The 13,553-nt window shown below is 47.1% G+C and overlaps 1 protein-coding gene across 1 annotated transcript in view; it reads right to left on the bottom strand.

The window, feature by feature from the left end:
* Positions 1-13,553, bottom strand: part of CSMD2 (CUB and Sushi multiple domains 2) — a gene marked incomplete at its 5' end in the record, with an annotated part of 295,495 nt that overhangs the window by 170,684 nt on the left and 111,258 nt on the right. The window contains 5 exons of the mRNA XM_023529432.1: positions 1,961-2,149; positions 3,599-3,814; positions 10,745-10,861; positions 11,081-11,269; positions 12,052-12,239. Of these exons, the coding sequence (XP_023385200.1) occupies positions 1,961-2,149; positions 3,599-3,814; positions 10,745-10,861; positions 11,081-11,269; positions 12,052-12,239 (899 nt within the window). The remainder of the gene's footprint in view (positions 1-1,960; positions 2,150-3,598; positions 3,815-10,744; positions 10,862-11,080; positions 11,270-12,051; positions 12,240-13,553) is intronic.

The raw sequence follows: 13,553 nt of genomic DNA on the forward strand, positions 1-13,553 counted from the left end.
CGAGATCAATGAGGCAAGAGCTTAAGGAGTGTTGTACATCTGTGGTCCTAGATAATCCATTCAAGAAAAATTTCCCCAGAACCACTTAGATGAAGACATTTTCCCACAGAAAAAAAGAGCTGCTAGCGGCCAGATACATAATGAACCTACAAGGGGGTAGAACGTGTGTATCCGAATGTGTGCCCTGGTCAGCGTGGGTGGACGCTCTGCGGGATGGTTACAGGGGAAAAGACAAACCTTAGGATTATTTACTTGGTCAAAAATGGAATTCTACATCTATTTGTCTTAATGTTTCCTCTCTGAAATTTTAAAAGGTTATTGGTTACTGGTCAATGACATATAACAATAAAAAGATTATTGGCAAAATGACGATAATTATAGAGTACCTCATGGTTTATGTAAATCATGCCATCTATTCTGAAATCAAGCCCGTGAGGTGGATATTGTTATCGCCATTTTACAAATGAGGAAGCTGGGGCGGAGGGATTTGGTGGCCTGTCCAAGATCTAATGGCTGGGAAACGGCAGAGCAGAAACCCAGCCTCGGGCTCGTGTGACTATGCAGCCTTGGTGTGAGCCCAGCCCATTTTGCCAGCTTGTTTACAGCTGTCCTCTGCAGAGCCACAGGGTTCCATGAAGTTGTCTCAGGCAAAGCTGGCCTCACAGGCCCTCAAGATGCTGGCCACGTGTCAGTCGGTGCAGCACTGCTTTTATCTGTTTGGTGTGTTGAGATTTCATGTGCTATTTCATTTTACGCACAAGTTCCAAGGCTAACGGCCAGCATGGTAAGTACTCTGCTAATCCTGTATGTGTTCCATCCAACCGCATGTTGCAAGTACTGAGCAAGCAGAGCCGTCAACTTTGTAAATGAGGGACAGCCAGCAACTGTCCCCGTTCCCTGCGACGCCACCCTATTTCTTCCTACCCTCCAGGCCTGGGGCTCTGAATGGCCCACTGTAGAGCTCTGGCGGGGTGGCTGACAGGGCCTTGCTTGGGTCAGAGGGCTGCTGGTTCTGATTCTCTAACCTCATCATATACTTGCTCCAGACTGGCCTGAGTTGTTCCTCAAATACTGAGCATCCTCATGGCTCAGGGCCTTGGCATTCTGTTCCCTCCTCTCCCAGATATCTGAGTGATTAGTTCCTTGAACTCCTTCTAATCTCTGCTAAACTGTCGACTCATTAGGGAGCCTTATGCTGACCACTCTTTATAAAAGAGCAACCCTACCTCCAGCACTTTCTATGCTGACTTAATTTTTCTCTATAACTCACAACATTGCCTGACAACACTACGTATCTTTGGGTTTACAGCCTGTCTCCTCCACCAGGATGCGAGACCATGAATGGACAGATTTTCTCTGTTTTGTTCCCCTTTGTATCTTCAGCCCTAGAAGCCTGCCTGACATGCAATGGGAGCTCTGCAAATAAACCCAACTCTTGCTCCCCTCTCTCTTCCTCAGCTGAATGGATGAAGTCTTTCTAGGGATTCTCAAAAGCTGGCACCCCCATCGAACTGGTAAAAGCACCCTCTACTCCACCAGACTGGGCTTCTCCACAGGCGCAGGTCATCCCTCCGTCCTATGGGTCCACCCCGTGCCCCACCCGGATTTCTCAGCAAGATGCATCCTAAGCCACAGGGATGTGTCGTAGGGGTGGGAGAGAAAAGTATGGAAGTCAATTTCATTTGAATGCCTACTGTGGATCCACTTTACAAAGGTCAGGTCAAGCTACAGAACAGCCCACGAAGCAGGTACTGCCACCCTCATGTTACGGACAAGGAGGCCACAGCAGAAAGAGGTTAGGCCATCCCAGGTCCCACTGCAGGTAACTGTGTGCTAAGGCAGTCCTCAAACCCAAGCCTGGTGGCCTCTTGGCCTGTGTGCATTCCACCGTCTCACACCAATTGACTAAAACTTGGCCCGCCCCAGTAGTGAAGCAAAATGAAAGCACGTGACCACCTACCAACACACCTTGGCAGAGGCGAACTCCACAGGCGCCGTCTGCCCCCCAGGCACGTGATGCGGGCTGTGCCCTCCAGACGGTACCCGGGGAAGCAGGAGAAGGTCAAGGTGTCGCCTACGCCAAACTGCAAGCCCTTCCGGATGCTGTAGGCGGGGACCTCAGGCTCCTCACAGGGCTCCAAGTCATATTCTGGAAAGGCAGCAGGAGAGCCGGGGTCAGACACAGAAGGTGGGAACACACAGACAAAAACACCAGGGAGAAAAGTGCCAGAGATAAAAAGACAGAGCACAGGATACGCACACACTGATCCACAAAAGGAAGAACAGAGAGAGCGCCCAAGAGACACGGTGGGGTGAGGAGCAGGCCGCGCTGGGCTTCGGGTGGTTTGAACACGCGCTGCTGTGAGCGGGGCTGGGGGAGGGCACGGTGCTTCTGGAAACACGCTTCCTGGAAGCATTCACGAGGTTCCTCATGACCTGACCCTTCCCTTCTCTGCGCCTTCACCTCCATATTAACCCCAAGCCTCAGGGATGGCAGACACTCCTGCCTTTCTCCCGAGCCACTGAACCGGATCGATCCAATCGGCCTGGTTCTAGAGGGTCAGAATGTATGACCCAGCCGAGGGCAACCTACACTGGGAAAAAGAATCCAAACGTTTCACTTGAAGCTATGTCTCGGTGATGCTGACACTGGAGGCAGATGGCAAGCATGATGGAGTGAACTTTATGGGTGAGGAACCTGCCTGGTACCTCTAGTGACAGCATAGAAGTGACCATTCCTTGTTCCCAAAGGCATCTCCCTCTGAGACACAGTCCCCCAGGGCTCTGTGTGGTGAGGAGAAGGAAGATATCTCCCAGATGGATGAGGTACTGTGGCTGGCTATGTCCCATCTGGCAGGCCATCCCAGATACATGGCAGGTGGCTTCTGATAGAGAAACAGCATGAGGCTGAGCTGGGCCATGTCCCACTTCCTAGAGAGAGGCCAGATATCTCTTGCTCAACCCATCTGACATCTCTGCTCCTGTCTGGGAAGCCGGGGGCGGGGGGGCGGGGGTAGGGGGACACTGGAGAGCAATGGGACGAAAGCAGTGGGGGGACTCGGTACTAGAGAGATGAAAGGTCCTCTTTTCTCCATGAATGCCAAATTAAAGAGTTTTCCTTTCAGGATTCTCGAACACAGAGATAAATATCTATTACGGCTAAATTAGCATTGATGAAGAAGCCCCGAATGAGATGAAAACCCTCTAATATGTTAACTTAAAACCCCCTTCTTTTTCTGGTAAATTTCTGGGGTTGTGAAACAGTGGAAGTGGGTAGGATCAGGAGAAGAATCTGGAGTTACTAGGGCAGGAAGGGACTTCTGCGAATCCCTCTAGTTTAACCAGTTGGGTAGGCCACGTTCAGAGGGAAACCTGAACACCTTCGGAGAAGATCCTCAACAGACCTGCCAACTCCTTCCACGCCCATCAGAGGGAGGTTCGTCACTGTGTCTAACCCAGCTATCTTTTCCTGCAGCAGTGAGGTGATTCCCCCAGAGATTGGAGAATGGATCAATCTATCTGTTAGGAAGACCAGAGGCTGGCAGCGGAGAGAGAGAGACAGAGTGCCCTGCCCCCAAGGGACTCTCACAAGCTTTACCTGAGAAGGTGATGTTGAATCCTTCATAGGACATGGAGAAGTCAGAAATGAAGCGGACCTGGGCGGTGAAGTTGCCATAGAGCCCAGCGCTGATGGGGGCTGGCAACCGCGAGCCGGTCAGCTGCCTCAGGGGCTGGGTGAAGCTGCCATTCTCCGTGATGAGGAGGTAGTCATGGCCACTCTCCAGGTGGAAGGTGTGGAAAGTAAAGAACACACCTGCCAAGAGACCAGAAGGGTCAGCTGTAAGACAGAATCTGCACAAACACTTTCCAGCTGTAACTGTCTATGGGTGTGCAGAGTACAAGCATGCATTGCTGAATGCGTGTGGGTGAACCTGAATGAATGAACCTGAATGCACCGGATCACATTATTGCCCATAGGTCCGGTCAGGGAGAAGCACACCCCTTTACAGTTGTCAAAATTTGAAAGGTAGATTTGTAGCTAGTTCTATGACAATGCTTCATATCCTTTCACTCATTCATTCATTCATTCATTCATTCAACAATTCGTTTATTTGTCGAGTGCTCCCAATGGGCTAGGATCCAAGACCCGGTAGGTGCAAGGGGATATATAAGACATTAAACAAATAGCTACAGTACAGAGTGACGTGCCACAGGGGCAGAATGGGAAGTGGTCTGCAGCAGGAAGAGGGGAGTGTAGGACAGCCTAACCAAGGAGTCTACATTTGATTTGGGCCTTAAAATGATGCGCAGGGATTAACCAGGTTAGGAGGGGAAACGGCGTCCCAGGCAGGGGACTTGTGTGTGTAAAGGAGCTGTGGATTCCGGGTCTCAGTGAACTGCATGGTGTGGCTGGACACACTTAGCAGGACAAATCTGGGATAGAGCCTGGAAAGGCAGGCTGGGGCTAGGCTGGATATTTTCTGGGGAGCAATGAGAAGCCATCTCATCCAGAGTGGATCAGTTTTCAGATTTAGTAAGATGTTGATGGCTGTGAGGAGGATGAAGTGGGAGGAGAGGAGGCAGAGAACATTTAGAATGATGGCAGCCATGCACCAGGAGAGAGGGGATGGGGACTGGCAGAGGGGGCGAGAGCAGGAAATGGACACAAGACCTCAGGGCGGGAGAGTGGACAGGAATCAGAGGCAGTGAATGCAAAGGAGAAATGAAAGGATGACTTGGAGCGTCTTGACCCGAAGGAAGGTGATGTCTTTTGCGACTCGGGGTAGGACGTACAGGAGGAAGAGATGCAGGTACTGGATAGGTAATGGACTTAGCTTTCAACACCCTGTGTTTTCAGCATCCAAGCAGTGACAGAGCTAGTGGATGACTGGGAGTACAGATTTGGGGTTCAGGATTAAGATCGAACTACAGCAGTAGATCTGGGAGACACGAGCAAACAGGTGCTATTTGAAGCCATGGCATGGAGAAGAGGACCAGAGCAGGGCAGAGAGTCAGAGAAGGGGCAGAATAAAAACTTGGGGTGGAGTGGCATTAAAGAGACAGGGAGAAGGAGGAGTGAGAGGAAGAAAAAGAGAGGGGAGTGCTCCACTGAGGGGGAAGGGGTTCGGAGCACTAAATAAAAACAAAAACATTAACATTTGAGGGTTATATATTTGTGGGTTACTATCCTACATGTTTTAGTTGCTCTGTAATTGACCCGTCATTTGGAAGGAAAGACATGAAAACCCTTTTAATCCTGCCAATAACCTTATGATGTGAATTATTTTCATCTCCATTTTACACCTGAGGAAACTGAGGCACAAAGAGATAAAGTCCTTCATCCACGGTCACCTAGTTAGTAGGTAGTAGAGCTGAGATCAGAACTGAGGCAATCTGACTATAGAGGCTGTGCCGTAAACCACTACACAACACCGCTTCTCATGCTACAGAAAGTTAGCAGGGACTACGAGGGGTCGGGGGTGAGCAAGGGTTATGGAGGATCTTAACACCTAAACTCTCAACTCTTGAACTTGGCTGGATGGCAGCTGTGTTCGGGTGTATATATGTGTAAATGCATGCCCACCCACAAGTGTGTATGCCCATGGGAATATACGCCATGGATGAGCTAAGGCAGGAACATGGGTACACTAGGGGTGCTGGACCCACTAGTTATTCAAAGTCCACGGACCAGCAGCACAGGCATTGCCTGACAGCTTGTTAGAAATACAGAATCTTGGCCTCCATCACCACAGACCTGCATGCTAACAAGATCCTCAGGTGATTTGTGGCACAAAAAAGTTTGAGAAATAATCCTCTAGATAATTATTGACACATTTTTGATAAATGATGGTTAGAGCTAAGCTCTTAATGATACAGCGTTTTAGATATTTTCATATTCTTGCCTCTCCATTGGTAGAAGCTGGTGATCTGGTGGTATTCGAGATTCTATGGGTGGGGGCTGAGGGAATAAAAGAGGTGGTGGGACCAGCTTATAAATGCCCTATGCCCAGGCAACTGAGATGCATCCAGTTATCTCTTTGCCCAAAGAAACATATCCTAAGCACCTACCAAGTGCCAGGCCTGTGCTAACAACTGAGAAAGATCCACCAGTTTACTGGAGGAGACAGACCACCAACGGTGAGAAGCCGGAGTTGGGGCACAGAGGACGACTGGGCAGTTATGCCTTGAAGGTTGGGAAGGCTTCACAGGGCTCGCAGCCCTTGACATAATGGGCGTGAGCATGCTTGGAGACTTCTGGGTATGTGTGCTCGAATGTATTTTAAACATGTGTGCAAATGAGAAAACTGTTCTGTTCACAGAGCGTGGGAAAAGGCTCGGTGGGATATAGGTCCTTCCCCTCCCAGCTGAAATATGGGGCTGGGTGGAGACGGGGTCATACCCAGAAACAGAGGAAACAGTGTTGGTGAAGCACTTTGCCTCACGCTCTATTCTTCTGCATGCAAATACAGCTCCTCCAAAGGAGAAAACGCTTGGCTTGGATTTTAAGGATGAGTAAACAACTGAGATGAAAACCCTGGGTTTCCCAGCCATGCTGATTGCTTAGGGCTCTTCTGGCCTTTGAGAGAAAATGAAGACATTGTCACAGAAAAAGAGAGGCCCAGGGTTGGAGTGTGAATCCAGGTTTGGTGTGACACATGTACATACGAACAAATACTTCACTGGAGTGAACGATGTAGAATCGTACAAAGGATATGGATACCACACTGGAGCGGAAAGACAGGGCCGTGGGAAAGGCATGGGCTTTGGAGGGAGACAGACCTGGGTCAAAGCCCATCCACCTGCTGAAGCGTCTGGGCCAAAGCTGCTCAGCTCTCCCTGAGTTTGAGTTTCCTCAACTGTCATGTGTGGATGATAGTATCTCCCTCACAGGTGACATTTCATCCTTGGAGTGAGGAACAATTGGGATAGCATATGCAAAGTGCACAGCACAGTGCCTGGCACATAGTAGGTGTTTCCTTTGCTCAGCTTATCTAACCCCCAGTCTGGGGTCTTAGCAAGAGCACATTCTCTAGATGCTTGAATTGGCTGTTCCTTTAGGCTGGGTGTGTGACAAGTTGAAAAATCTGAATTTCCCAGAGTTTTGAGTTTTTCCCGTTGTCTTTCTGCCATTAGGGACCAAACAGAGTCAGCAGCCTAACAGGTCTGTTAACCTGAGATACTCTTAGAAGCAGAGGCCTCTGGAGAAGGGTCACGGTTGAGTTTAATTCAATCATATAGATATTTCTTGAGTTCTTCATGAGCCAGAAGCTGGGGAAACTGCAAGAAACAAGGCAGACATGTCTCTCAAACTGCTTAGAATCTGTCGGGGAGACAGATGATGAAAATGCAAGGTCTGTAAGGTAAGGCAAAGTCTAGAATTAGGAAGGTACAGGACTATGTGGGAGTCCAAAGGAGGGGAGCCCAATCCAGATTCAAGGCTGGAGAGAGGGGATCAGGAAAGCTCATTAGAGAAACTGAATTCAGAAGGAACTTGCCCAAAGCTGGCCACACAAGGAGAAGGAATAGTGAAGATGGTGCAGAGGAGGAAGTGCCACAGAAAGAAGAAAATCATTTCAACGCGCTAAGCTCTAGAGGACAAAGCAAGCCTGGGAAGTTCTGGGAACCGAAAGAAGTTAAACCTTGCTGCTTAGAAGGCTCAGAATGAGGCTGAGAAAGGGACTCACGGGCCATGCTAGCTACTTTACAATTTGAGGCTCTATGCTAGGGATTGATGAAGCCTTGAAATGTTTCTAAGGAGGAAGTGACCTGGTCATACATCAGTGATCTCTCACTGATACTCTGCCTGGAACACCTTTCATCTGGCTAATTCTTATTCAGCTTTGAAAACTGGCTTAAGTTCAACTCTAGGACACCTGTTTAACCTTTGAATGGGCCTCTGGATGTTTCCCCACCTCAATCTGCTCCGTCCCAGCATTGGAAGTAATAGACGGAGAGATCTCTATCTATTTGGCTGTCTATCTCTACCACTAGACTATAAACTTCCTGAGGGCACACAATGGCAGAGCGACCCGTTCTGCTGTGTCTTCCTAGCACCTAAAGTTAAGTGCAAGTATTAAATAAGTATTTGTTATATAGTCGTTGAAATGCATTGACTTCTAGGCAAAGACATACAAAGAAAGGCATAGAGAAACACATCTTTATAATTACAGACGCCCAGACACCGAGGAAGTCATGACCATGGGGGTTGTCCATCTTGGGACTGAGGGGCTGCCTTTCTTTCCCTTTTGATGCCACAGAGTAGCTGCCGGCTCTTGCAATGGCTAACTCTGGACTAGGCTTGGTAGAAACAGCTCTGCAGGATGAACCAGGAGACTGTCTTGGATCCCTCCTCCTCCCAGGAACGATTCCATGGGGAGAGGGGACAATCTGGCCCTGCCCCGACAGCCTGGAGAGTCTCGCCTCGTCCCAGAAGCTCCAGGCCATCCTAATCTCGGAAGGTCAGGTCTATTAAAGGCCAAAGTGAAAGCGCTTAGATACGTGACTTTTCTTTCAAATTTTCTTTTTTTATACAAATGGTATACTTCACATGTACTATACATTTATTGCTCAAGATTAGGAAAAAAGTCAAAAGAGGAAAATAAGACGAGTATTAACATCTTGGGATACATCTTCGGATTGTTTTCTATGCTCATATCCTTGTTTATTTTCTTATAAGCCGAATATGTTCTTCTGGCAAATGTCTTTTTTACTTAATATATTGCAACCTCCCCTGTAGGAATTTAAATATTCTTTCATATTATTTCTTTCAGTAGCTTAGTTTTTCACTAAATGGTTGTACCATGTTTATTTATCATCTCCTTACTGAGGGACATTTAAATAGAGTCTAATTTTTCAGTTAATAAAGTGTTTTGGGAGATATCCTCGTAGCTAAATCTCGATGCAGTTTTACTTATATTCTTCAGATAAATTCCAAGAAGTGAAATTGCTGGGTCCAAAGGCACTTATATTTTTAAGGCTTTTGATTCATGTTGCCAGATCACCCTCTGGAAAGTTTCGACCATTTCACAAATGTCAGTACTGAAGAAGAGTATTCGTGTCTCTGCATTGTCTTCTACACGGTTATGATTTTCTTTGCTTACTTGAAAAGGAAAATGGTATTTCACTACTGGTAGAATTGCATTTCTTTCATTATCAATGGGGTCGATGTCTTTTCCTTTGTATTTACTCTACTGTGAAGCTTTAGTTCCATAGCTTTGCTCATTTTACAGACCTGTAGATCAGGAATAATTTTCTTAAAGATTTTTAAGAGCCTTTCTTGTGTCAGGTTGGTAATCCGTGGCTGATTACATATGTTGCAAATGCTTTTGTCCACTTACTATTTGAAATTTTTATGGATTTGTTCTACATAAATCCATTCAAAGTTCTATTTAATCAAATCGAACCGTCTTTGCCTTTATGGATTCTACTTTTGGTGTGACTCTTAAAGGATATTGCCACCTAAGTAAGGTTAGATTTCCAAGTTCTAGTACTGGAATTTATGTGGTTAAACGTATGAGGTATGATTTATTTTTTCATTTCCAAATGTTTAAGCCCACTGTTTTAAAACCACTTATTAACTAATTCATTCTTTCTTCAATGGTTTGGAAATGACATTTTAATCATATATTAGAGACAGTCTCTCTCTCTCTCTCTCTCTCTCTCTCTTTCCCTTACACACACACACAACACACACACGCGCACACACATACACACACACACAGAAGAATCTATTTCTGGACCACATTACAATATTATTTTAGCTTATAACAACATTTTAATAACTGGCAGAGTTACTCTTCCTTTAAAATTTTTTTCTTGGCTTTCTTACATGTTAATTCTTCTAGATCAGAGGTTCTTATTTAAGGGCATGCATCAGAATTTCTAGTGGAGTGTTCTAAAAACACAGATGGCTGGTTTCCACCTCCAACATAGAAAATCAAAACCTCTAGGGTGCGAGCTAAGCATTAATGTATTTGCCAAAGTGCAAAAAGGTTAAGAACCACGACTCTGGATGAACTTCAGAATAAGCTTCTGAGAGTAAAGGCCAGATCTGCCTGGTTACTGTTTATTCCCAGACCCGGTGTCTGCCACACAGGTGGCATTTAATCACTATTAATTAATGTTTATTTGTAACCAGCACCCTTACTTTGAACTTGGACTCCCAACGATCATTTATGTTAGGGAAAGTGAGCAAACAGTCCAGCCTAGTGAGTTATGTGTGAAGAGGATGCTATGCCCAATATCAGAAGGGTGGACCTAAGGAAGAGGGAGCTGATGCAACCTAGGTTTCTCTAGGACGCAGAACAAGGAAGGAAGTTTTGGGGACACCTAAGAGGCTATTAGGAGGGGTCAGATGTATCAAAATAGTAGGTACCATTGCTCGAGTGGGTTGGCCACTTCCCCACCACTAGGGGTGTATACACAAAAGGTGTGTCATTATCTTGTGGAGAGTGATTTAGAGAAGATTCTTGCATTAAGGATTTGAGAGCTGGTAGTCTCTAAGATCTCTTCCGGCATGGAGATTTTGATTCTTAAAAATATTTATTTTTAAATATTCTGTTTGTGAGTTCTGTGATCAAAGAGATGAAAAGGTTCTGGGACCTTTCTTGTTGGTGAGAAAAATTCAGACTAAGCTCAGAGGTCTCCATGTAGAGAGATCCCTATTGAAGTTATTTTGACCTGGGGAACGTGGGGTCTTAACCGTGTCACATTCCAATACCTGCTATGGTCCTAAAAAACTCACCCTTGCCATGCGATGTTTCGATAATCCAGGTGCAGTTCAAGTTGTTGGGGTAGAAGTCAGGAAACCCTGGTGACAAGATGGTCCCACTGGAGCCTTGAATGAAGCCACCGCAGAGTGCTACAGATAGAGTGAAGAGGGCAGTGAAAGCCATTCCAGTGAAAGACTGGAATGGCTCAAGGAGCTCCCCCCACAATCCTCCTGAGAGCCCGTCCCCCGTCTCCTCTCAAATCCACAACCCTCATGGACGATGAGAGAGTCAGTGCCCCTTCTAGCTCCTGGTTTTTCATGGCGGGAAAGGAATCTGATACTTTAGTTCCCCCTTATAGTGTCCCTCACCTTCACAGCTGGGCAGGGCCCGGCTCCACTGGAAGTTGGGCTCACACTCCAGGGGCTCCCCGTCACTTAATGTGTAGCCCGAGTCGCAGCTGAAGGTCACCAGAGCTCCCACATAGAAGTCATTCCCATGACGTTGCCCATTTACGGGGATCCCTGGGTCCAGACAGTGGTCTGACTGCAGAGTTATAGCTGGAAAAGAGAGCCCACAGCTGGAACAGACATAGAGGGACCCCAGCTGACTCACAAAGGGAGGGAGGAGAGGATCCTGCTTTACAGAAGGCTGAAGTTGCCATTTACCCACTCATTGAATGGGGCTGTCAAGATCTGCTGAGAGGGTATTTGAAGACCTATCAGAGAAAACAAGTTTGCGCTGTCATTTCTTTGTTCATTCATTCATACATTCAATAAACGTAAGTTGAATGTCCACTGTGGCTTAGACACTGTGCTAAGGCTTACAGACACAAACATAAGTAAGAAAATGACCTTGTCCTAATGGTGCTCTCAACCATAACTTTCTACAGCGGTCTGCAAAGAACTGAATTGACATCAATCTCTTTTGATTAAATCGAGGCACTAGCAATGAATGCAGAAAGTGATGAAGAGGCTGAGCAAGTGAGAGATGCCATCTCATTTTAACTTCATGATCTGTCAAATACTCTGTCCCCGGAGTGCCCAGCACAGCAGCACCCGATCATCTGCACACAGATGGGGCCTTGTGGTATGTACGCGAGGAGCCAGTGTGCAGGCCATCCGCTTTCATTGCTTCTAAAGTTTCAGTTCTAAAGGTTCTTTTAGAAAGAGACTTTCATTACTTCTAGAGGTTGAGCTCTGAGAGATGCTGAGAACAAGGGAGGGTCTCCTAAGGAGCACAGCCTAATTGAGAATGCCACGGGGATAACAGGGCCGAGCTGGGGCAGACCAGTGGACCACAGGCCAGGGTCCCGTCACCCATCAGCCACCCTGAGACTCACTCTCATAGCGGAGCTGGAAGCCGATGTCCGAGTGACTCTTGTCAGTGGAGAAGAGGAGATAGAGGTAGTTGCTGGTGCTGATGAGGAACTGGGGGACCTGGGTCCCATGGTAAACCCCAATCAAGGGTGCCGAGTATGTCCGTCCATCTCGCACTTCCAGAGTGTCGTAGTTGACCTCGGTTTTAAATCTGCCAACAATGGAGACGAAGACTTCTTGAGAAACCCAAAGTTTATTAATTGGCAAATGACAAAAGGCCCTGTCTGACCCAGGGCATCAGAACAATCAGATTTTGGCAGGCTGGGACATTTTAATATAATTTGCATACATTCACTAGGGATGTGGAAGGATCGTCATCTCTACTGCATTTAACCCTTCCTCTCCCTCCCATGGTGGACGCAGTTCTCTCAATCCTCTCTGTGGCCTGGGCCATGACCCATCTTAAGACTGAGAGGCACAGTGACTAGCCTCACAGGGGTCAGAATGTTCTAGACTAGGATCAGCTAACTACAGCCCAGAACCAAATCTGATTTATAGCATGTTTTTGTATGGCCTGAAAGCTAAAAAATAGTTCTTACATTTATAAAGGGGTATTTTTTTTTTAAAGCAAAAAATACATAATCGAGATTCATAGTGGTCCACAAAACCTAAAATATTTATTTACGGCCCTTCACAGAAAAGTGTGTGGACTGCTAACCTAGGCCATGATGCTTTGTCTAGAAGTTTGTGTTCATTTGGGTGGTTTCTTTCCTCACTCAAGGGGCATAATTAGGGTGGGAGCTGGAAGTGGGGCATAGGAGCAGGATTCAGGTCAGAGGTCAGAAAGATTGCCTTCCCATATTAGAAATTTCATGGTTATGCTCTGCAGACGCCAATGCCTCCTTTGACATCTCAGTGTCTACCTGCCCACTCTCCTTCCTGGGAGGCGAGAGAGAGAAGCGCTCTGACGTCCCTGAGGCTTTTCCTTACCCTCTCCAGTCATGGTCTGCTATACAGCACAAACCCCACTACTGAAGTGGAACCAAGGCCAAGGCCAGTGCCATCTGCCCCGCCCAGGGCAGTCCGCTCCAGTGTTCCATGACCTCGCTGATGTTTCAGCGTCAGTGCTGGTTCCCCACCCACCTCAGGTCCCCTCCCATACCCCTCAGTAGAGATCACCTCTTACCCCCACCCCTCCCCAAAGATCTGATTACAAGCACCTGTCGAAGGTGATTTTGATGGGGTAGCCTGGCTGGGCTTCAATCACCCAGGCACAGCTCAGGGCATCTTTGTAGAAGCCAGGCCAGCCTGGAGACAGGATGGTGCCACTAGGTGAAGTCAGGTGACCACCGCAGGGAGCTAGGGGGACAGAAGGGAGAGAAGCAGCTCTCTTGAGGAGGTTAATGAACAAACAAACCAAAAAGCCTCTCTATAAAATGTGTCCGCCAACAAGTATTGTTTTTGTTTTTTATAGAAGATTACATAAACTATGTAAACCATGAGTTTTGTCTACTGGGATCCTTAC

Source organism: Pteropus vampyrus, unplaced genomic scaffold (genome assembly GCF_000151845.1).
Source record: "Pteropus vampyrus isolate Shadow unplaced genomic scaffold, Pvam_2.0 Scaffold36, whole genome shotgun sequence".
Classification (NCBI taxonomy): domain Eukaryota; kingdom Metazoa; phylum Chordata; class Mammalia; order Chiroptera; family Pteropodidae; genus Pteropus; species Pteropus vampyrus.